The 25,922-nt window shown below is 34.9% G+C and overlaps 1 protein-coding gene across 18 annotated transcripts in view; it reads left to right on the forward strand.

Moving 5' to 3' along the window:
• Positions 1-25,922, forward strand: part of ROBO2 (roundabout guidance receptor 2) — a 597,843-nt gene that overhangs the window by 424,776 nt on the left and 147,145 nt on the right. For 17 of the 18 annotated variants that reach the window (XM_053903196.1, XM_053903192.1, XM_053903191.1 and 14 more), the window contains exon 5: positions 7,795-7,933. In XM_053903196.1, the coding sequence (XP_053759171.1) occupies positions 7,795-7,933 (139 nt within the window). Of the gene's footprint in view, positions 1-7,794; positions 7,934-11,442; positions 11,533-25,922 lie in introns of those variants that run through there. The other variant, XM_053903210.1, reaches the window with a different exon arrangement.

A 25,922-nucleotide genomic window follows, 5' to 3' on the forward strand; every position in this document is an offset into this window, starting at 1 on the left:
TGAAATCTCTAACAAAAGGTTTAAAATCCTCTAAATTCTACTTAGCTCTTAAGTTCGTCTTTGCTACTGCCTTCCTGGAGGCCTTAGACTTCCTGCCAATCTAACTAGGCTGGATGCTGTTCAGATCTACTCCAGAATTTCATCCTGACATTTACTCCCCTTTCCTCTCATGCTGGATTTCCTGTTTGTTGCATCCTGTATTTGTTTCTTTCCTGGTTAACTCCTGTATCAGAACAGTGTTTCTCTCCTGCTTTCTATTTGACTGGAGCCTAGAATAAATTTCAGGGTAAAAAGCATGTATTCGATCTGAAACTTAATTGATACTATGGCTGGTTATAAAATGTAGTTAAACAAAACAAAAACAAAAAACTTTGCCTATAATACTAAAATCTCTCCTCCAAAATCATTCAGCTTTACTGTTGCTTTGGGAACTCTACTGTGCTTCTGACTCCTATGTGATCTTTCTTTCTTTCTTCTTTCTTTCTTTCTTTCTTTGTTTCTTTCTTTCTTTCCTCTTTCCAGTTTTAGTGCTATATCATTATTCCAGTGTTCTAAAATGTTTCAATACTATGCCTTGTTTGCCACTTTTTTCCCCTTTACTTGGTGAACAATTTCAATCTGAAAATTACTAAACAGTTTAGTGAATTATCCTTTCCCATAATTTTTATTCAGTTTATATGTCAAATATATATTTACTAATTAGATGTGAAACCTCCCAGGTCTTTCTTTTCTCTCATTCTTCCTCATTTATCATATTCTGTTCTTGTTTCATGGATAGTTTAAATTCTCTTGTGTCACAGGATTTTAATAACTTTTTTTTTTCAAATAAAACTTTCTTGTGATGCTTCCTGCTTCATTTTTTCTGACTCCCTCCCCACTTCCTTTTCTCCCTTGTTCTGTCTTTTACACTGGAGGCTTTCTTCAAATAGCAAGTGATCTACTGTTGTTCATTCATATTTAATAGCTGCTCACTAAAAAGACTATTGGAAACTCTGTGTCAACTGATGGCTTTCACTGTACAATGATCAGATTGGGAAGTAGTCATTCGTTGGCAATGAGGACAGAATTTAGGGCTGTTGATGTTGATTTTCAGTTATTAGATTAGAGATTTTAGGTGGTGGCCTGACTGTATTTGAGATACCAGTAGGCAAAGGTATTAGAGAAGATACCTTAGAGCCAAACCATAAGAAATATCTAAGTTTTATTGATGTCCTCTGGCCTTCACTTAAGAATTCCAAATATAAGTCTATTAAAATTAAGACTATTATTGAAAGATATCTTTTAAATAATATTTTCTTGCAAACTTTAAAACAGCAAAACATTTCTTATTCATTTTCTCATTTAACAAACATCCCCTGAGCACCTCCCATGTGCCAAACCCTGTTTAAATGATTTAATATAGTGGTAAGATGAATAGACCTTTTACATCACATTATCAACAATAACATGAAACTTTGCCTCCAAGATATGGTGAGAGAAGCATTTTTTCCCCTCTGAAAACATTTACCTATGTTTGTCTTTACTTCACAGGATGACTTCTCTCAGACAAAGAAAATTCTTGGCAAGAAAAAAAATTAATGCAGCCAGGATTTATTTAATCACATTCAGACAGACTGATCATTATCATCCAGTCTGTTTTGGAAGGGCACAATAATTCACATTCAATGGCTATCATAACCCTCTCCCCTCATGCATACCCAGTAAAATAAAAAGAGACATACTAATGCTAGCCATCTGACTTCCCAGGTTAATAGACACTATAGCTTGGCAAGTACTTCCAGGTCAGCTGAAGTTAAGATAAGGTTTACAAGCAGTGGTTACCTCTCCTGTCCTTTTATTTCATGCCTTTGGTCTTATAGGACCTAAAGGACTTACCTATGTGATTATTGCTGTAACACCAGTTTCATAATGTCAAGCAAAGATTATTTAAAAAATTGTTAAGATTATCCTAGTAAGAGCTGTCATGACACAGCCATTGCCAATTTTACAGCCATATTCAATGCAGTTGAAAAGAGAAACTTGTTCAGTGGGGATTTAATTTCTTTCACTGTAGCATGTAAATAAGAAACTTAAGAGATATTATGCAACCCCATTTCAGATTTATTGTAATTTGTATTAATTTGAACATTTTGTTTTCTCAACACTATTGGCATAACTACAGTGAGACTTGGCATTTGATTTTATTATAGCCACACACAGTTGGATTTTCCAGAATGCCAATTCGAAACTAAATTGACCTGACTACTTGAGAGCTGTACTTTACATAGTACCACACTGCCAAACAACACTACTGTCTCAAGAGAGATTAACCTTGTAAGCAAGTTATGCAGGTGATTCAAATCCAGTTAATCTCACATAAAAAAAAATGTTAATTGCATTGGCAAAGACATTGCCTTTGATCACTCCAAGGCTATATAATTAGGGATCAGGCCATTCAGAGGGACTCTAATCTAATTGATAAGCAGTTAAGAAACAGCCCTTGAGATTTTTCCCGAGTTTTCAATATGTGATCAGACATAAGGTGATAACATGGAAAAATCAGTGACCTTATTTACATGCCTCAAAATTAATTTTTCTCATTATTTAGTAGTTCAGGATGTTTCATATATATTTATTTTGATTGTGCAAAGTTTCATGGGGTACAAACTCCTGGGGCATTAATGGGTATCAAATGGGATTACTTACCAATTTACCATCTAATCCTTATAACTTTACATTTATTTGCAGATCATTTTGACATAAAACAGCAAATCCCAAGACATTTCCTTATAATTTTTATAATTTGTGTCTGAAAGCACACCTTTTGTTTGGCTTAGAATAATAGTAGTCACTGCAAAGGCAAAGCCTTTAAAAATATGTTTTCTGCCTGTACAACTTCTTTAGTCTTCAATATTCATGTTTCTGATTCTCAGATTTTTCTGGAAATAAAGTCTAGTTAAGGAAACTGGAAAGTGATTCTTACAAAAAATATATTTCCATTTAATAAATGTTAGGCAAACCTACAGTTTTTAACATACCATTTTTTGTAGGCAGTTAAATTGTAGTAGAAGGTGATTTTATTATAATTAGCAGAAAACAATTAGAATAATGAATAATACAATTTAGGGATAATTACTGTAATGGGCACTACGGATATTCCAGAATAATACTTTAAAAGTTGTGACCAAACTCCAATGTATTAGTAAATGTCAGTGTCACTTTGTTGGAAGGTGTAACCTAAGTTACTCCAGTATAAAACCCATCTTGATGTCTCCTATATGTGCAAATGACTTTTATTTGCATTGTCTTTTCTCTTTCCTGTCAATTGAATTACATTTCCATCATGAGCCAATTCTAGACTTCCAAAAATTTTATACCACATACTCTCCTGTGGTTATTTAGTTGCTAGGCAACTAGACTCTGCTTGAGGGCAGAAGGGAATAGAAAAAGTTCATTGCAAAGTTGTCCACCCCTGCTGGGTTCATCAGAACAGCAGCAGGGGATCCTATATCTCCCTTCTTCTTGAATTATAAATCAGGTTCTTCCACGTGTCTCCATATAAAACAGTGGGGCTTAGAACATGTATGAAAGCCATAAAACCCTCAAGGATCCTGATGCTGTCCCCTGGATAAAGAGACAACTTTAGTTTTAGTAATTATAGTTTCAGAATAAGTCTAATGTAAAGTTTATCCTTTGGGTTAATTGCATTCATATGTTGCAATTTTGTGGCAGGTAGTATGTTAAAGAAAGCATACAAAATCTTTGCCTGAAAATATTCATGTGTATTTTAATGGAACTAGTCTCACATACTGTTATACAATTTATTTTATAGTTAGCATCATGTCATGAAAATTTTCCATGTTAGATAGATAGATGATAGATAGATAGATAGATGATAGATAGATGATAGATAGAAATAGCTTTAAGATTCCAGTGACTTACTAATTTTGCAGTGTATGAATTTGTCACATTTTTTCTAAAAGCACCCATTTTCTAATACTGTCAACATTACTACATTGATCCTATGTAGTTCTTATTTTTTGTTGCAATTATCGATTATCAAAATTGTTATTCTATTCTCCAGTACGCACACTTTTCTTTCTTTTTCTTATTGATTACTAATGTTGGCATGTCCATCATGTTCCTGATTTTAATAGGCATGATTTTAGCATTACTTTTAAAGTTTATTTATTTATTTTGAGAGAGACAGAAAGAGTGTGAGTTGGGGAGGGACAGAGAAAGAGGGAGAATCTCAAGCACGCTCCATGCCATCAGCAGAGAGTCCATGTGGGGCTCGAATTCACAAAACCATGAGATCATGACCTGAGATGAAGCAAGAGTCCAATGCTTAACCGACTGAGCCACCCTGGTACCCCTAGCATACTAGTTTTAAAAAGAGGTTTTGATTTAATTTCTGATAAAATATCTTCACCATGCTTAAGTTTCTTTTGATTCCCTTTTTATTTTTTATTTTTATTTTTTGAAATTCAAGAGCTTTTCTATATCTAGGTATGATCACGTTTACTTTTTCTTTTTCCCTTCTATTTTGTAAGTAGCCTCCTTTATCTTCTTAAATAAGAATGCATTTAACTTCGGGGCACCTAGGTGGCTCAATTGGTTAAGCGTCAGACTTCGGCTCAGGTCATGATCTCACAGTTTGTGGATTCGAGCCCGTGTTGGGCTCTGTGCTGATAGCTCAGAGCCCGGAGCCTGCTTCTGATTCTGTGTGTGCCTCTGTCTCTGCCCCTCCCCTGCTCATACTCTGTCTCCGTCTCTCAAAAATAAATAATGTAAAAAAAAAAAAAAAAAAAAAAAAAAGAATGCATTTAACTTCAAGTAACAGAAACCTGCTCAGCAATGGCTTAAGCATAGGTGTTCATTTTTCCCCTGTCTAGCATTTCTGTGATGAAATGATCTACACACACATAGACATACACACCCCATATCCATGCTTTACCTGCCAATCTGTTCCAATCTGCTAAATGGAAACTTGAGAATCCTTTTAGACTTTTCTTCTTCAATATCCACTTCTGATTGATCACCCAGTTTTGATACCTTTTCATTCTGCCCCTTTTCCATATCCATAGAACCATCGTGTCAGCCAAAGCTGAAGTAATTTCTTATAAAATCCATTTGACCTAATTCACTGCTTCATGTTTCTCTTCTAGTTCATCTTTCACAGATCTGCCAACACAATCTTTTTCACATGTTTATTTAAAATGTTGCTTCTGTACTTAAAACACTTCAACATCTCTCTATCACTCTTAGGGCAGAACTCACATTCCTTGACATGGCCTGAAAGGCCCTTCATGGTCTTGCCATTCACTATCTGACTGGCTTCATTTCCTACCACTTTTCTTTTTTTGTTGTTTTTTTTTTTAATTTTTAAAAAATTTTTGTCAATGTTTATTTATTTTTGAGAGAGAGACAGAGCGCAAGTAGGGGAGAAACAGCAATAGAGGGAGACATAGAATCTGAAGGAGGCTCTAGGCTCTAAGCTATCAGCACAGAGCCCCTGACGGGGCTTGAACTCACTAACTGTGAGATCATGCCCTGAGCTGAAGTAGGAAGCTTAACCAACTGAGCCACCCAAGTGCCCATCCCACCACTTTTCTGATGAAACCAAGCTGCTGGCTGTTCACCAGCTACTAAACTCAAAGCCTGACATAGGAAAAGCTGTGTTAATATGTGCTAAATGGAAGAGTGGGTGAGGGAATGACTTCTGTCCATATACGAGGTTGTAGCACAATACGCTCATTAAAATCAAAGGGGGCAGGAAAATTCCTCATTTCTCAATCTCAAGTGACATCAACAGTGGCTTAGCTGTCTTTTAATATTGGGTATTTCAGTTTTAGATGAATTGAATGAACATCCCTGAGTGATTGCAAAGAAAACAAGTCAATCCTGCTTTCTGGGCTAATGATTCATTTTTGCTATTAACATTCTAAGCACTCATATGAAGATACTATACTGATCCTGTTGCCTATTTGCCGCCAGAAACAGTAGCTCAGTATCAACTAGCCAGTGCTAAAATAGTTGTTGGGAGCATGTAGTGTCCAAGGTTCAAAAGAATAATACGAAATGACTGCATCCAACATGCAGATTTGTTCTGTCTTTGGGCAGGGGTGGGGTGGGGAACACTTAACTGTTAATTGATTCTGACTACCTAAAATCTAATTAGGAGCAACTTTTTTTTTTCCCCCTTCCAAGTTCTTATGCTTTATTTCTACATTCTTCATTAAAAAAACCTCTCCATGAGAATTTCTATTTGCCTGTTTTATGGCTTGGGATTTTGGGGTCTCAGAGTGCAGGTACTTAATGCTTAATATGCAGGTCACTGTTTTAGAGAAAATTTTGATCCTTACTGTCAACTTCACGGTGGAGAGATGGAGTTGTCTTCCTTCTGAATGCCAATGATTGTTGACTTTAATGAAATAAAATATGTCTATTGCAACTTACACATTTATTTTATAAATCTAGATCTTATTTAGTCAATAAAATTATGTACTTCCATCCTATATTCTTAATATATGCTACTTGAAGTGATTGATTTTCTTTAAAGATTTTTTTTCTAAATATGTTTCAATTTTTTTTATGCCACTATTGACATTTTTAAATTGGGTTTGAAACTAAAGTCTTAAGTGACTAAATATGACCATATGGCCAGACAAATTGTGTCAATTCCCAATGGATTTCATCTTTCTTTTCCTTGATTTCTCTTTCTACTTCAATAAGTAGAACTATTGGACTGCCTATGATTTGGAGACATGTGCTAATGAAATCTTAAGTGGTAATGTGTCCTGTATCAGACCATTATCAAAAAGGGAAGAAACTAGACAAGAAATTCAGGTGTTTAGAGATTTGTAAAACTGCTGTTTGTTTTATATTTCTCTTAGATGGTAAAATTTTCATGGACAGGGATTTATTTTTCCCTAGCTATATGTAGAGGAGTGGAAAATGCAAATTAAGGGTGATAGGTGCAAATTAACAACAAGAAGTAAAGGATGGGAAAACTGAACCTGAACACTAGAGAAATAAAGAAACATAAAAGTTAAGTAAAGAAAAAATGGGTAAATCTGTGAAACACTGAGGAGAAGATAATTGAAGTGGCCTTAGAAAATTATGTATGACAGTAGTTTACAATAATTAATAATAATGGTGATTTTGTTTAAGAAAAAAATCAGATTGACAGCTTTTATATTTAAGAAAAATTAAATCGGGTTGATAGCCCTCCATACACGAGGTGAAAACATATGTGGAAGTATTGAGTCTTTGTGAAATGATAGCCTGAGTGGGAAAATTTAAATAACAGCATGTGCGAGAGCACAACTTTTTGTGTGTATTCACTGTAGCGTTCTTTTTTCTTTTTTTTTTTTTTTTTGTCTTATTTCCAGTTAGTTAATGCTAGCATTCTTGATGGAACATTAATATTGGTTTCCTTTTTGATAGTTTCCATCAGTTTCAACTTTTAGTTTTCTCACTCAGCTATTGGGGTAGATTAAAGTAATCGTTTTTATATCTTTTCGTGTTTCTGTGGAATGCGCTGTTCAGATTTTTTGTGATAGGATTTTCCATAGCTCAGGAATTCACTGAAGAATCAATTTTATTCCCAAAAGATTATATGATCTTATATACAAACCGTAGCTACTTCTGTGTTCCAAAATATTTTATTTTATTCAATTGCATTGGATTAATAAGGTCTTATCAAGATATAGTTGAGATACAGAGTTTTTTTTGATAATGTTCTTAAGACATGCACAACATTGATTTCATTTTACCACTGTTCCTTTTTTTTTTTTTTTTTTTTTTCTTAAGAACGACCCACATTTCTCAGGAGGCCAATTAACCAGGTGGTGCTGGAGGAAGAAGCTGTAGAATTTCGTTGTCAGGTCCAGGGAGATCCTCAACCAACTGTGCGGTGGAAAAAGGATGATGCAGACTTGCCAAGAGGAAGGTAAGAACTTCATACAGTTGGAAAATCATTAGATAACCACTGAATAATTAGGAGGGAAAAAAAAATTCCTGATTTTACCATCAGACATGCATATCTTGGTGTATTATTTCCAGACATCTGATTTTTACATATGCAAACCATGTATCTGCTGTTTAATATACTGAAGTCCTACAAGCTTTTAATTGCTCTTTCACTGAATTTTCACGTAAATGCCTGATTCTCCACTTCATCTCCTGCCCCCAAATATCAAAGTTTCTGGAGGTGGCCCCTCCTAGGTCTGCTATTCTGCTCCTAGTGAACTCTTGACTATTTATCCTAATTCCTCCCACTACTGTTCTGTTGGCATGATGCTTCAGCCCACACTGGATGCTGTTTGCCTTCCTAGTGATGTCCAGAGCATCACTCACCAAAGGCTGCTGAGTCTAGCTGACTTCAAGGTCTGGAGTAAAGGAGAGGTTTTGTGCAACACAACACTGAAAATGCAGCAAGTCCTGGATATCACTATCCGCAGAGGGAATTTCTCACTTAGGGACTGCCTGTCACTTTCTCACTTTCCATGTCTTCATGGAGACCTGTTTTTTCCATCTAATCTTCCTATCACCAAACTCCTTAACCTAGTCACTCAACTTTCATGGGTAAGTCCAAACATGCTTGTTATCTTTTTATAAAAATACACTTAACATTTTTGCTGTCTAGATTTTTCTGAGACCTTGCCCTTTATGACCAAATAAATCATTCAAGTATTTTTTTTATTTGTTTCCCCATATAATGAGCAAGTTTAGCTTTAAGATTAGTTTTGCCTTACTCCTAGTGTTACCTTCTGAAACTATGGCCATCAGCCATCAAACCGACTACAATCATCTGAATAAGATTTGACATCCTGCCTTTTTTGTAATTTTTTCCTAAAAAAAAAAAAAGAGAGAAATTTGGTTTCATTCAACTGACTGAAATTAAACTTGCTTACACAGACATCGGTTGCCTTTTATCTGCTTTCACCAGCAACCACTGTGGATACTTTCCTGAATTTATGCATTTATTTCAAAATCTTGATTTATTTATCATTATTTCTCTGATACTGTATTTTCTGAAGTCATATGATCAACAGCACTGGTCTCAAATGGACCAAACATTTTTAACACTTAATGAGACCTTCTTTGCAATCTATAGAAATAAAAGAAGTAAATATTTTAATTTGGTTAACTTTTTAGCCTGTATCGTAGGGAAAGTTACTTCTATGTCACTTTGCTGTTAGACATCTAGTTTTAAAGGAGTGTTGTTACAGGAGTTTGTGAATGTGAAGTTCCTCAAGTCTTCTCAGTGGAGAAGTAGGTTAAAATGCAAGAAAAGTTGATGGAGCTGAGAGCAGTTAATGTGTAATTTTTAAATGTTGATGTAAGATTGAGAGATGAATTATATAGTAAAATTTAGCCTAGTGTACACAAAGGTTAATTTTCAGTTACTGGGAGTAAATATACTCATCCATTAAAAACAAACAAACTAACAAAAACTTTTTTTGGAATATTTTCAGGTTTATAGAAAAGTTACAAAAATAATATGGACAATTCCCATACACTTGACATTCAGTTTTCCCTATTATTAACATTTTACATTACTAGGAAACATTTATTACTCCAAATGAATAAATGGTAATACATAGTGATTATAGTTTATACATTGCTTTGATTTCACCAGTTTTCTCATTAATGTCTTCCTTCTGCTCCAGTCTCCAATCGAGGGTATTTATTTAGTTGGATATTATAGAATATTGCATTTGCTTGTCATATTTCCCTAGTCTTTCATTGTTTTCATGACCTTGACAGCCTGAAGGGGTACTGGCAGGTACCCCAAACTGGGATTTGTTTCATGTTTTCTCATGGTTAGACTGGATTTGTGGGGTGTTAGGAAGAAATCCACAGAGAATGCCATTTTTTTGTCACATGATGTCAGAGGTTAATGATGTCTATATAACATCCCTCATGATTCTGCCATTTTTAATCATTAAACAAGATCCAGTTCAAAAAAGTTTCAAAAATAGAAAGTAGTAAGGGTGTGTTGCATTTTAATGGCTCTATGTCTCTGAATTGAGGTAAAATAAAACTTAATCAAGCCCAGTTTAATTTGTTCCCAAATTTCTCTAGGTGTTAGGTCATAAGCCTGACACCTTTAGTTGCTATAATATTCTCCAATCTTACCAAATTCATTTGCTTCAAAGTTCAAATAATACACAAAAATCAAACAATACTATTAATACTACATGTTTAGAATGGATGATATAAAGACCTCTAAAGGTGAGGTTGAGATTTTGAGAAATCTTACTTCCATTAACTTTCCTTAAAACATTTTCATAGGTTTCTGGCCTCTTTATTCTTCTATTACTGGCATGATACTACTACAGTGCTTTGTGTGACCAGCTTAATATTTTTAAAGTATTAAGCAAATGGAAATGCTGTATAAGCTTTCAATTGTACATTAGAAAGGCTTAAAGTAAGGATCAGCGCAATACAGAAATTGAGGTCAATATTTTTATCATGATAGAAACGAGGTACTATTTCATGAGTTCTCAATCTTTAAATGGTATTTCAAAGAAGCTTATTCATTCTTAGATTTGTAGGCATTAGCATAAGCTTCACTTGTGCATAATAAGGGGGAAATAGACCTCTTTACTTGGTGAGGAATAACAGTAATGACTTTTAACCAACCATAGCCTAAATCAACAACATTGATTCTATTACATTATTTAAGTCTCAGACTAGGGAGATGGCCATTGTTCTTGTGTAAGCAATTGTGTGAAGTGGTGTGGAGGATGACATTTCTTTGGCTTAACATTTAATGCAATTTGAATAAGGTTTGTGTAGTGGTTCATGCTTAACACATTTATAGTAAAGCTTTGTAGGGCAGCTGCATAGCCTGTAATTACTACGTAAGTAATATGTGACTATTTTTCTTTTGGAGACAAGAAAAGCTTTTCAATTCAAGTATAAATTTATGAAATGCTGTGATAGCTATTTAAACCTTCAGCACAGAAGAAGATATCTGTGCCAAACTTGCAGTAACCAGAGATGAATTAGGGGAGCATTTTTGTTTCCTTTACTTTGAAAATTTATTTTTAGTAGACTTATATACCTCTTTCTTTGATTTAGCCTTGAAATTCCTGATCTTTCTCAGTACCTATCTTTAATAAAATTAAATTGTACCCTTGGTGAGTTGGTATTTGTTTTGATTTGATGAGTATTTTGGTGAGGTGGGAAAAGTAGCATTTCCTAAGGCTATCAATACTTTCACATACCAATATGGAAATGAAGTGGGTAGAGGGAACAAAACAGGAGATGAGGGGAGAGACTTTTTTTTTGTTATTTGTAATGATTATTTATTTATTTTAAACTTTATTTATTTTCTTTTATTTTTGAGAGAGAGAGAGATAGAGAGAGAGAGAGAGAACAAGAAGGGGAGGGGCAGAGAGAGAGAGAAGGAGTGAGAGAAAATCCCAAGCAGGCTCTGTGCTCTGCTCTGAGCCTGATTCAGGGCTTGATCTCATGACCCTGAGATCATGACCTGAGCCACAATCAACAGTTGGACACTTAACCGACTGAGCTACCCAGGTACTGGTATAATGATTTTTTTTTTTAAATACAGGTTTTGTTAAAGCATAATTTAAATTGTAAAAGTTACACTTTCAGATTTACCTACATTTATTAAGTGCCTCCGATATTTTTAATGCTCATTAGTCTGTAAAAAAATTATATTTAAGCAGAATAAATATAGTTATTGATTGTTTATTTTTTTATTTTATGTTAACCAGATGGGTGATATAGAAAAGTATTTACATACATTAAAGAAACTCAGGCCTAAAGTAATCCTAGTTTCTTCCTTGGGTAGTATATCTTTTTTTTTACAGGCAAACCTAGACCTTTTTGCTGATTAATACTCTCTTGATGACCAGGTGCCTTCACTACATCTTTCCATAAAGTGTTTCATGTGATAAAAGTTGCCAGTATTTTAATTCTGTGATTATGGTTCATCTGTGCTATGCTCCATCTTATCATAGGGATGTTATATATTTTTGTTATACCAAAATAAAAAATAAATATAATATGCATTATATGCTGAAGCTTTATGAAAATACTGTGTTCTAATGTAAAAAGAAAGAGAAAATAATAAATTTACAATGAATTAAATAAAAAAAATAAATTAAAATACACCAACACGACAATACTCTGTTCAATCTAATATTAGCGAGAAGAATAAAAATATCCCTTCTCAGAAATTAGTTAAAAAGTAGTGTGATTAATCTGATTGTAATTTCTTATCTGGTCTTGTCAGTATAGATTGTGTTTCAGTTAATTATTACCAGTCTTTTAAAGAATCGTAAATATGAGATTTAGCATCCTTTACCATTCATATAAATTTTAGTTATATCACTATATGGTTAGCTCCATGATTTTTTAATTTCATTTTTATTTATTTTCTGAACCAACTCTAAAGTGACACTAACTTTCTTAATAAAGATCTAGAGTACAGAAAGGAATGTTTATAATAGCTTGTCAGAGCAAAAAGGAAATAAAATATGCCATTTACATTCTTATGTATGCCTGCAAATTCTAAATGCAGTTGATGGCTTGCACATACTAGATATAATTCATGAATATTTCATAAAAATAGATAAAGGACTAGAGAATAAGAGTTGCAAGATATATGGTGGAAAATTCTATCAATTTTCTTGAAGCCACTGACAAATTCCTTTCTCTGAAGTGCAAGTCTATTTTAAGAGAGACTTTTTAGAGTTCTTAGTTCCATGAAATGCGAGATTCACATAAATACATGAATCCTTAAGAAAAGAAACTGAATAGAACCACTTATAATTCTTTTGTGTGTGTGTGTGTGGCTTTTTTCACACTAAGTGGCTCTTTTCACTTAGCCCTGGAAAATGTTCTTATATTAATTGTTTTGAAGCTCCATTGTTTAGAGAATGTGCTTCTGGGATGCGGAGATGCTGAACAGGTGCTCCGCCACCCTGCTGAGGAGATGGGCCTTCTTCACATACAGCGTGTGCTTCAAGGACATGTGGTAATTTGGGCTCCTGATAAATAACCATGCTGATTGGTAGGCTGATCAAGATTGGTCAATTAAAAAAAAATTAAGAACAGAAAGAACTAAGAGCAGGAGAAAAGCAATGTATATAAACATTGTATGTGACATCTGAAAAGTGAATTGGTCCCTAAGGCTCAGAAATATAAAGAAATGTGTTAATGAATACTCTGTAATTTTTTAGCTGTATAGATGCCTTAGCCATTTCTGTCTAGAAAAAAAAATAGAACTACATGGACAATTACTGTGAGATCTTTTAATATAGCTATGAATAACATGAAGAATACTGAGGCCATCTTCAGAGATTAAACTTTAGGCTTGTTCTGACACTGTTCAATCATTTAATCAGTTTAGTTATACTCCCATGTTCTGGAAATGGTGTTTGACATATTTCTCTACCACTAACTAGGAGTGTGACCTTGAAGAAGATATTTCAACTCTTTGTGTTTTACATTCTGAAGAAATGGACCAGAAATGCAAGGGGACTAATAACTAACCTACACTTTGACTCATTTGTACAGGGTGAATAATTATGCCATCCATTCTCACTCAAAGGGTTATTAAAATCATATAACTCATTCAAAGAACTGTAAATACTATACACTGGATACACATAACAAGTGCTCCAGTTTTATAAATTCTGCTGGTTGGTGGCATTTATTAGCTACCTAGAAAACTACAAGGAAAATATATTAAAGGTGAAAAATATAAAGTATACAATTTCTATGGATACTCAATTTCTTTGGCCAATTTCTATAGAAACATAAAATCTTACTGATTTAATAGATACCACTTTTGCTTTTAAATCATATAGATTTCTTTATAAATTTTTCCAGCCAGTTTGCCAAGCCTGAAAGTTACCTCTGATTTTCCTACCTCTCAAAGTTTGTACACGGTCAACATATTTTATTGTAGCCCCAGTGTAATAAGACATCTGGGTTGGGACTTTCAAATTTCACACATTATATCATATCAGTTGTGTACTGATAATAAAAAAACCATCACTTGTGTAAGAAGATTATGTAACAATAAAAGCATGTAATTTTGAAGGACTTGTTATTTGCCATGCACTTTTGCTTTCCATATGTTAATTACACTAGTTTAAATAGTGTTCTAAAATAATACTATTCCTCATTTGAGAGCTATGGGAACAGAAGTTTAAGTAACTTGCTTCCAAAGTCACACATTAATACGTGTTAGAGCTAGGACTTGATTTAAAATCTTTCCAGCATAAAACATATATTTTAAACTAATGGGCTTTGTAATTATGTGATTATTAATTGTTTATGGACTCGAGCCACTGACTAATTTTATATTTGATAAAATTTTAGATACTCAGCTAGAAACGCTGTATCATGAATAACTTTATAGGAATGTTAAGTGTAATTTTTAGACCAACTTCATAAGCACACCTAGTGTCTTCGTGTTTTGGAAATCTATATTTGGACCATGTCAAAGTTACCTTCTTGGAAGCTGAAGATATAGATTTTTGTTTACAAACAGAATTAATTAGCAACTTTCAGAGGGATGCCAAAATGGTACTTTCTCTGCGTTTTCATCAAATAGGTGCTAATAGTTGCTGTTAACACAAAACTAATTGCCACCTAGGTTGAAGAGTGCAAGTTACCTCATCCTGTGACCACATTGGCCCATCTGTTGAGAATCTCAGCTCAGGGACAATGCAGGAACTGGCATCCAATTTGGGTTCTGGCCAGTGGTCAACTAACAAGCTGGGACACACTTGGAATATGAAATGCCTCGAAGTCAAAGATGCCCATTAACTGGCAGCTCTTGTGTTGTGTCAAGGCAGAGCCAAGACCAGGTGCAGTTTGCAAAAGGATCTGTCTGAGTGCCACCTGTCATTGGCATGTGGGTGTTGTCCAACATAGAAGCTAGGGCAGGTTTGTTTCTTCCATCATAGCGTAGGATGTTAGAGAATTCCCTAGGCAGAGATCAGGATTAGGGCAGCATTTTACTTAGCCCAAATTGTAGGACAAGCCAAAGGGTTACCAAGAGACAGTCATTGTATCAAGACTCAGGTGGATATATTGGGTATTTACCATTGGAGACACACTTTCTAGTATCCTAGATTCTTACCTCAACTCTACACAAAATATAAAAAGGAGAAAGTTGGGGAGCCTGATGGCTCAATCAGTTGAGCATCTGACTCTTGGTTTCAGCTCAGGTCATGATCTCACAGTTCATGAAAGCAAACCCCACATTGGGATCAACGTCGGCAGCATGGAGCCTGTTTGGGATTCTCTCTCTCTCAAAATAAATTTTAAAAAAAGGAGGGGTGCCTGAGTGGCTCTGTTGCTTGAGCATTCTACTCTTGGTTTTGACTCAGGTCATGATCTCATGGTTCGTGAGTTTGAGCCCCACATTGGTCTCCGTGCTGACATCACAGAGCCTGCTTGGGATTCTCGCTCTCCCTCTCTCTCTCTGCCCCTCCCCAGCTCTCTCTCTCTCAGAAGAAATAAATAAACTTAAAAAATAAAAAAAAATTAAAAAGAAAGTTATTTAATTGACTATATTAACACAAATCCTTGCCTTCATATGACAATTTGTTGTTAGAATCACTTAGATGGTTTTTAATCACCCAGGGGTTTTTCTTAAGATATGCTTCTGATTGATTTTTTGCTGTTGCTGTTCTTAATAAGTTGTAATTGCAATGTGGGCTTACAAGGTAAAGTTGAATTTAGGAGACTAACAATCTTATCCCAGCTCTGCAAAAATCCATCATGCCGTTTTAAATCATTTACATAATATGTTGAGTACTAGGGTCTACACCTGCAAAATGTGCAAGTTGGATTGGATTGTTTCTGTGGTGCCTTTAAATTCTGAAATGGCATCATTCTGTGAATGGCAACAACTCAAAACACTTTAAAAAGTATAACACATTTTTATAGGAGGGAAAAAAAAGCAAATTTGACATGGATGGGCCTAAGGAAGAAAAGTACAGTTACTCATATAACCATTTATAACTGATAACTACTTTTTTTATGTTTTGCATATATGCTATCAGATTTTTATGTATATATGGACATTTTTTAAAAATTTAAAATTGCCTTTGACCCTGAATGCTTATTTAGGTTTTTATAGGAAAAGGCTAATATTGATTCAAAAGAGTTGTTTTTATTGCATTTTCCTTTCCTGTAAATATAATATTAATAACTATATTTACATCATACTTCTCTATATCATACCTATTCTAGGCATTTTACATGAAAACATTCATCCTTATGGCAACCGTATGATATAAATACTATTATTATTCCCATATAACAAATAAAAACATGAGACACAAAGAGTATGGTAAGTAAGATGAAGTCAATCATCTAGTAAGGTATCTTGGATGACTGGCTTCAAGGTCCACAATCTTGACCATTAACTAGAAGTGCTAAGTGGGAACAATTTTTTTTTTCCATTCTCCATTTGGGATTATAGATCAGGAAAAAACAGCTTAGTAAACGCTTGCCTATTAGATGGTCACAAAATACATCTGTGTAATAAAGTACATATTAATGCTTTTATAACTTTTATCATAATGGCACTTATCAGTACTATATAATCCATTATATTGTATCAAATAAATAAGTTTGCATCATTTAAAAAAATATCATTATTTCCTATAGCCCACTGAAACAAAGTTTAAAACAATTCTGTCTTTGTCATCACAGAATATTTTATTTTAATATAGTCTTGTATTCTTCTTACCACTGTATCTGGAAATAAAAATGAAGTCACTGGTAATACAAATGAAGCTAAAGAAATGCTTGCTGAGAGAATTAAATAGTATAGGTATATAAATCTAGAACAATGAACTTTTCTAGAGCATGATAATGTAATTCTTCTTTTCATCTGCATTGTCTCATGGCACTTAGGCAATGGTTAATTTTACTAAAAGAGCATTATTTTACATTTTCTTGATAATATTTGCTTATTAACAGTTCCATAGGCAGTTATGTGTTGGCTGACAGTTCTGATTTCTAAAGTTTTTTTAATGTTTATTTATTTATTTGTTTATTTTTGAGAGGGAGGGAGGGAGAGAGAGAGAGAGAGAGAGAGAGAGAGAGAGAATGCACATGTGGGGGGGGAGGGGCATAGAAAGAGAGAGGGGAGAATCCCAAGCAGGTTCCACGATGTCAGCACATAGCCCAATGCAGGGCTCAATCTCACAAATTGTGAGATCATAACCTGAGCTAAAATCAAGAGTCAGCTTAACCGACTGAGCCACCCACGCGTCCCTGACAGGAATGAGTCTTTCTAGACTCTATATTTCCTCAAGTGTAGAGCTATCATCATCATCATTATGGTTATTCAAATCAATTATTCAAATCAACTGGTATGAATTGAAAGAGAAAGAGGAAAAAAAAAAAAGAATAACTTGAGACCTAGTATTACAATAACATGATGAATGAGGGGTATGTCTTCCTTAGTGTGTGAAGGAGATACAGTTGTCAAAAATAAGATACAAAAACCAAATGCTTTCAAAGCATTGTAAGAACATACCCTATTCCACAGAATAGAATCAATTATTGAAGAAATCTACTTTAGTTGGTGCATAGCATCAACTCATTGGAGCTTCACTCTTAAAGGACCTATTTAGGCGTGGGGGCTGCTATTGGGACACAGTGAACCTTTGCCAAGAAATTAAAGTACTAGAAGTCTCTTCTGAGAAGTGATTTGTCATATAAATCTATAGGATAGACCTATGACAAGATCTCAGTGCGGAAATTTTGCTGATCATTCTTAAGATTATTGTGACTGTTACAATTATATGACCTACCGTAATACCTTTCAACTAATTTCATCAAATGTATGTGTGGTGCCTTTATTAAGAATACCTGGTTAGGGGCGCCTGGGTGGCTCAGTCGGTTAAGCGTCCGACTTCGGCTCAGGTCATGATCTCACGGTCTGTGAGTTCGAGCCCTGCATCGGGCTCTGTGCTGACAGCTCAGAGCCTGGAGCACATTTCAGATTCTGTGTCTCCCTCTCTCTCTGCCCCTCCCCTGTTCATGCTCTGTCTCTCTCTGTCTCAAAAATAAATAAACATTAAAAAAATTAAAAAAAAAAATAAAAGAATACCTGGTTAACTATCACAGCCATTCATACAACTGGCACTTTCTGTAATATGTTTGATGGAAGCTATAAATACTTCATCCATCAACCCACATTTTCTAAAAGTTTTGCTCAACATTTATACCACAAATAATAGAAGCAAAAAAGTCAATCAGGACTCTTAACCCTTATTTGAAGAATTTTATAAAGAGAGAGAAAATATTTTTAACTTTACTATGAACACAATTTATAGCAAGATGGCAATTCTCTCAAAGGAATAACAAATATCTCTAATGTGAACTAATAAAATGTTACATTTCAAAAATTCAAAAAGAATCATACATATTCATTGCACATTTTTAGTGTTGATAATGCAACAAATTAAAAAAAGATGAGTTTGTTCTCAAGGATTTGAGGGGGAGGGTATGAGATATGTATAATGTTAATTACTAAATAAAGCAAACTATTTAAAAAAGCTATAATATACAGACTCTTTAGAGTTGCAGAAAGGAAAAGCTGCTTTAGTCCCATGCGATGTTAGAGATGGGTCTGGAAAGGAGAATAGAATTCTCATAAGTGGAGCTGCAAAGAATATTCCTAGAGATGGAAGCAGGATGAAAAACCATTGGTGGCGGAAAGAATATGCCAACAATTAGTGGTTCCGTTTGCCTGGAGTGGAGTGGAGTGGCACTTAAGGCCAACAAGGTTAGCTGAGGCTTTATTATGAAAGCCTCTAATTCCAAGTAAAGTGTTTTATACTGAATACACTATGAAATGGGGATTCACTGGAGCACATTCAATACAAATGTGTCTTTGTCTCTAGGTTTAAAAAATTGATTCTCAAATTTTATATAGGGTAGTTTGGAGTAGAGAATGTTCAGAGGTAAGCATACCTGGTAAGAAGTTGCTTAAAAGGTAGTTAGGGGATTCTTTTGGGTTATTTCCTGTGAATATACGAAATGGCAATACAAAGAAAGGTTGTGTTTTTGTTTTTGTTTTTTGTTTGTTTTGTTTTGTTTTTCCTTAAAGAGATAGATTCTATGTCAGGATTCATGGGGAAAGAGAGGATAAAAGTAATACTGAGGTTTATACCTTGGGTGCTGGATAAGAGGTGTTGTCTTTATTAAATACAGAAGTCAAAATATTTGTTTAACCCAACTATTATTTTTAGTCCTATAATAATATTATAAGTCATTGAATTCAAGTTGGAATTGTTTGTAGGATCTGACAATACTTTCTCTGAATGAAGAAGAAAAAAAATTGCTTGATCAAATATAGTATGTCATCTATGGAAAATGATTTTTAATGTCAGAGATGTTAAAATAGAAGAAATGTGTATCTTCAAATTGACTATGGGACAATAGCTAATTTTTCAAGTGCTTTACATGTAGATAACTCATTTGATCTTCACGGTTTCTTCATGAAACAAGTGTTCTTATCATTTTTATGTTACAAAGGAGGAATCTGAGGGGCAAATTCAAGTGGTAGAGATTTGAACCCAATTAGGCACATTACCCCTCAAGTCCACTGTCTAAACTACTTCACTCAAATAATTCATCTTTTTTTTTAAGATTTTGTGTTTAAGTAATCTCTACACTCAATGTGGGGCCCCAACTCGCAATACTGAGAGATCAAGGGTCGCATGCTATATCAACTGAACCAGCTGAGTGCCTCTAAAATAATTTATCTTTACAGGAAATTGTATTAAAATAATAAAGAGTATGGTATTTTTTTGAGGGCCCACTGATTTTATGCTAGGTGCTTGTACAGTTATAATTAATCTCCCCAATAGCCTTAAAGTATGAATCACCTACCCCTCTTTTTTTAAGCTTGTTTATTTGGGGGGGGGGTAGAGAGAGAAAGAGAGAGAGAGAACAAACTGGGGAGGGGCAGAAAGAGACAGGGAGATACTGAATCTGAAGCAGGTCCAGGCTCTGAGTTGTCAGCACAGAGCCCAATGCAGGGCTCAAACTCAAGAACCCCGAGATCATGACCTGAGCTCAAGTCAGCCGCTTAACAGAGTGAGCCACCCAGGCACCCTATGAATCCCTTTTTTTTAACAGTGCAGGAAAATGAAGCTTAAGGACAATGAGCACAATGTTCAAGGTCACAGGACCTGAGGGTAGCAAAACAGGATGCAAACCGCAGGTCTCTCTGACATGAAAGCTTGCATTCATTTCCCATTTGTATCTTAAACACCCTTCATTCCATTTTTTTTTTACTCAATAGCCATTGGCTTTTTTTAAAGTTCCGTGTAACTAAGCGAAAACAGTGTTAGTCTTGTTATTGTAATTGTTTGTTTCTCTGTCTCCCAACTCCCCTTGCCATATTTATCTTCATTCTTAAATGTCCAGCCCTGTATCTGCTATGTGGTGCTCACCAGACACAGTTAGTGCAGTGGTTCTTCACGAGGGCCAGCTTTGCCTCTCCCATTTACAGAGAGACATTTGGCAATATGAGGAGACATTTTTGATTGCTGCATTTGGGGAATTAAGTACTACTGTCTTGTGGAGGGGAGAGGCTAAGAATGCTGCTAAATGGCTGACTATACACAGGACAAGTCCCACAATAAGGAATAATCTGGCCCAAAAGTCCAAAATGTCACTAAGTGCTGTGGTCAAGAAACCCCGAACTAGTAGAAAAGATGAAGTAGGAATTGCTTACCTGAATGCTATTTTATATGCTTTTTAATTTTGTTTTTAACATTAGACAAAAATAATAGAATGTTGTTCAAAGAAATAGACCTCAAAGTCATTTCTTATTGCCTTGGCTATGAAGGTTATACCAGTGAGATGGACAAATAGTGCCATGGCAAGACTTGACATAAATAGGTCATCACCGAATGCAAGAAGGTCCTTTGGTTCACTAATGACTTCAGATAAATGTATATTCTTGCATATTTTCTAGAATATATGAGGCATGAAATGTTTCTTTATATTTCTTGCTCATTAAATAGTTGCTGAATTGATAAAACTAGTTAAGAGTAGCTTAATTAGAGAAGTGTCTGAACCTTCTATTTTCAAATATATCTACCAACCTCTATGGTATGTTACACACTTAATGATGACAAGTGCCCCTATGTAGCTGTGTTGAATTTCTAAATTATTCCAGAAACACATTTCATGAGGAGGTTTTTGTGGGCAGAAGTAAAGAGGAGAGAGAGCCCTTTGAATCTTCCAAAGCACAACCCAAACTGATAATGCAGAACACTTCCATTCTACCTCAGCTAATGCTCCCTTCCAACACCAATGGAATCTTCTTAAAGGTTGTTCAGTAAGGATCACAAGGCCACCAGATAGATGGCACATTTGAAGATCTATTTCACTCTGAACTTACAGTCCCTTATTGCACAGTGTTCATTCTCGACTCAGAAGAGTACAAGAAGCTGCCTGTCAAAAACATCTGGTGTAAGCTATGAATTTTATGGATTGTTGTGGATTTAATCCCCAAAATCCTTCTTCTAAATGAATGTAAAGTGGAGATTAATTTCTAATCAAACACACAATTATGAAGTAGATCCACTTTTCCAAACCTGATGTTACATTTCTTAGTCCTGTTGTAAAATCAAAATGCCTTGAATGAATTTAAGCCAATAATTATTTCTAAATTAAAGGATAATTTGACCTGCCTACACCACTTTATTCGTTCCAAAATGCTTTCCTTAATTGTGATTTATTTGCAATTTTTACCATAAATTTTCATGTTCTAATTAGTTACACAAACATATGGAAATAATACTAGTAAGTTTTAAAAGCATTTAAAGTAATGCATTTAAGGAATTGCAGATATTATTTTATTTGAATAAATCACAAGGATGGTTGCATAGTAAGGATAGCAATAAAAATAATTAAATAGTCCTTTCTGCTATGATGAGCTAAATGAAATTCTAATATCTCTAGAATGGTTTGAGTTTAATCTTATATGACTGTGACAGAAAGTAGAACATGATGTACACACACACACACACACACACACACACAATCTCTAAACTTTTAAGGGATTTAAATTTAGTGAAAATCAGTATAAGATGATATTAAAAGCTCTCTGCAGTTTTGAAAACAATAATGTAATTAGCAATGATAGGTCAGTGCCCAATCTGCAGATAACACCAAAAATAAATAAATAAATAAATAAATAAATAAATAAATAAATAAGAAAGAAAGAAAGAAAACCTATAGCAATCAAAACAAAATTTCTATTGCCAAATAGTGAATAGCATGTCAATTAAAAAAAAACAACACACACACAGTTCTAATTTTAAGATTAGTTATGTTAATTAGTTAATTAACATACTAATTAAGATTAGTATGTTAATGTTTGGTATAATGAAAAGATTATCAGTGATAAAAGATATTATCATATAATTTTTATCTTAAAGATAATTTTTATCTTAAAGATAATTTTTTCTTAAACTTTTTGGACCTCACTTTTTTCTTACTGATGTATGTTGAACTTGAGGGGTTTTTTTGTTGTTTTTTTGTTTTTGTTTTTGTTTATCTAGGCAACAGGTTAAATCACAGAACAAGGACAGGTGTGAGTAAGAGTATACTCTGTAACTGAGTATCTCCATTAAACTATGGATTGCTCCAGGGCCCTTCTAGTGTGTTGTTAATTATGGTATTAGTCAATGATTTGGAGAAAATGAACACAGAAAAACGTTTGAGATAAAAACTATGAGTAGAAGATACAATTTAAGTAAACTCAGTCAAAATTCAGGGAACTGAAAACAAAGTGAGTCTAAATGCTCAGAATGTGTCTTGTGTTGCCCACAGACTCTCTATTATACAGATTTGGCATTTTGTTTATCAGTGTTGTTTGATACTGGTGAAAAAATAGAACCTTCCTCTTCCTGTGCCTTAATTTAATTTTTCATGAACAAATTGGTCTTGACTACCTTTATTCACTGTACTAAGCTCTGAGGATACAACTGTGAACAAAGACATGACCGTGCCTTTGTGAAGCTTAAACCCTGGAAGTGTAGATACATATCAACACATTGATTTTATACCAGTATAAGCAGAGGTAGTTAGGCTATAAGGAGGGAGAAATGGGGAGTGGGGAGGCATGGAGAAAAGTCCAGATGTGAGGACACAGCATATGCAGAGATGCAGAAGCAGGAGAGAACTTGAGAATTCTGGAGTACAGTTGAGGACTCAGGTATAAAGTGGGCCATAGTGCAAGGTGGGACTGGAGAGGTTAGCGGAGACTAGGTCAGGAAAGAACATACTGGGCAGGTTTAGAAGTTTGGATGGACTTTTCTCTAGAGAGCCAGTTGAGGGCAAATTGAAGCATTTGTAAGTCTACTCTTGGTATATAAAGAAGATGGCAGGAGCACCTGGGTGGCTCAGTCAGTTAGACTGGCTGAGTCTACGGCTCAGGTCAAGATCTGAGTTATTGAGTTACTGAGTTATTGTTTGGAGTGGCAAGGAGTATACTTCCTACATCCCTTCCTCTTCCACACTTTCACCAACTCTCAGGAAAAAACCAGATTTTCATTAAGACACGAAGTGAAGGTAAAATTCTGTGAGAGAGGATAAGGAAGTTTTACAGGTCAGTGAACTAGTATTCCAGAAGGCATAGTGAAAAATTTTGTGGAGGTGGCTACAAGATACAATTGTGAGAGGTTGCATCCGAGGAGACAAAGCTCACTGTAGAAGTGAAAAATGAGAGAATAAGATAACAGGAGAAGATGGAAACGGGTGGTGACTAAAGACAACAGGCTGTGAACTTTACAGTTGTTCACAAGTACACCAAGAGAATTAATCCCCGGAGGCCCCATTGTCTGTCAGAGGAGTGGAAGATGGGTAGACAGGGGCACTCAAAACAAGGCAGCAGGCTACAGTGATTAAAACTCGCAGGCACTTCTAGTTTGGGGTGAGCGGTGTGCTTTGGCCTTTCTGGAAGGGCTCAGCTGCGGTTCGGTTTAATTACTCCAGCTCCAGAGAGAGGCTCCGGTTTCAAGATGGCCGCGTCAGGGAACCCCGGGAGTGTTCTTTTGGGCCTAGTTACCCTGTGATCTGAAATCTGCACTTCATTAAACCAATTATAGTATTTTTATCCTAGTGTGGGCATTTTTAAACATTTTTTGTTTATTTTCTCTCAGCTTTTCAGTTGGAGAATGTCCTGCTCCCTCAGCTGTGCTAAAGGGAGACTTGGTAGAGGGTTTTCCATCTATGGTCAGGCTGACAAGGAGGGAGCCACCTATGCCTCAGATGGAGGTAACGAGGAGAGCCTTTAGGGGAAGCCAAGAGAATCTAAAATACTGTTTGGTTATTTAGGGCAGAGTCAGATGCCATCATATTTTAAATTTCATCTTGGCTTTCAGTAGAGGCTCCCAGCACAGTACAGCAAGTTCTTTTCAGAGACGACTTTGCCTCTTAATATTTCCCTAGAAGTCTGAACTTCCACATTTTTTTATTTTCTTTCCCTTTCCAATGAATGTTGCATTAGTTTTCATTTTTTAAGAAGATATCTGCCCTTCATACTGTTCTTAGGTGCCCTGCCCAGAAACTCTTACGACCTGAATCCTGAAAGAATACGTAAATATTTCTTCCTCAAACTGCAAACCTTAGCTTTTAGAAGTGTAATACAATTACAATATAATTATAATATATAGTATTATGTATTGTATGTTATTATATATTATTATATATTATAATTAGGATGATATTAGTAGTAGTATAATGATAGATAAAAAGGACAATGTGACCCAAGTTGTCTGTAAAGTATAGAAAACTTGACTCGGTATCCATTTGCCAGCATGATAATGACCCACTGGGCTCATTTTGGCTCCCAGACTTCAATTGTTATTTAAGAGCTTGACTTCAGGATATACCTTAAGTATTAGAGAGTATGAAATTATCACCTGAGATTTAGGTTGCCAAGAGACGCTTACATGAGTTGTAATGACAGTTTCAAGTGTTGTCTGTGGAAGGATTTTGTTGCGATAATTGTGAACAGAAAGATTGCTTTAGGAAAATTGAGCAACTTTTTCTGTTTTATCCGCTTTCAAGCCTGAACAAAGCAAAAGATTTAAATTTCTCCAAGAAAGTTTATGTTTTATACAGGAGTGCCTCAATTTAATGTTGTGAGTTGTTAACATACGCTTTTTTGAGCAGGTGAAACGCATCACCATGGGTTCTAAATGGCTGTATCTCCGTGTCCACTGGAATCCATGCTAGTGCTGTCAGTTAGTTGATAAGTGTGTCTTTAATTATCAGTGAATGACTCTGAAAGATTCACGAGTAACTGTTACGCTAAAAATCCTTCTTTTGAAAGCAGGGCAATAGACTTTGCGATATTTTTATATGAAGTCTCCATAATTAAATTTGCATTGAATTATGGAACTATGGAATGGCCCTTATTGTAGACATTTCTTCATTTTCTGCAAGAGTCCAAAAGGTGTAGGGTTATCTTCAGCTATTTGGACTGAGTGCAAATATTTTGAAAATTGAAAACAAACTTTTTTTTAACTCTCCTTTAGGGAGTAAAGTCATATTTACTTACCTAGACATTTGATGTTTCCTGGTTTAATTCATAATTTTTACCAATGGCCAACATAATGATTAATAAAGCAGATACATCATAAAATGTTAAGTGCTAATTCAAAACATTTGTTCTAAAATTAGAGCCAGACATCTCATAGCGAGAAGTAGTAGGTGATTTCAAAAAGTAAAGATCTTGAGAAAATAAATTTCCTCTCATAAAAAAAACAAAGGTGCTTGTGAAATGAGAACAGCCATTCAGGAAGTTTTATTCGTGCAGCATCCTCACATAATTCAAGCAAGGCAATGAGATACACAGGCTTGAAATGAACCTGGTAAAATTCCACCTTGTAATAGAA

This window comes from Panthera pardus, unplaced genomic scaffold, assembly GCF_024362965.1.
Source record: "Panthera pardus isolate Hobbes unplaced genomic scaffold, ASM2436296v1 HiC_scaffold_16, whole genome shotgun sequence".
In the NCBI taxonomy this organism is placed as follows: Eukaryota; Metazoa; Chordata; class Mammalia; order Carnivora; family Felidae; genus Panthera; species Panthera pardus.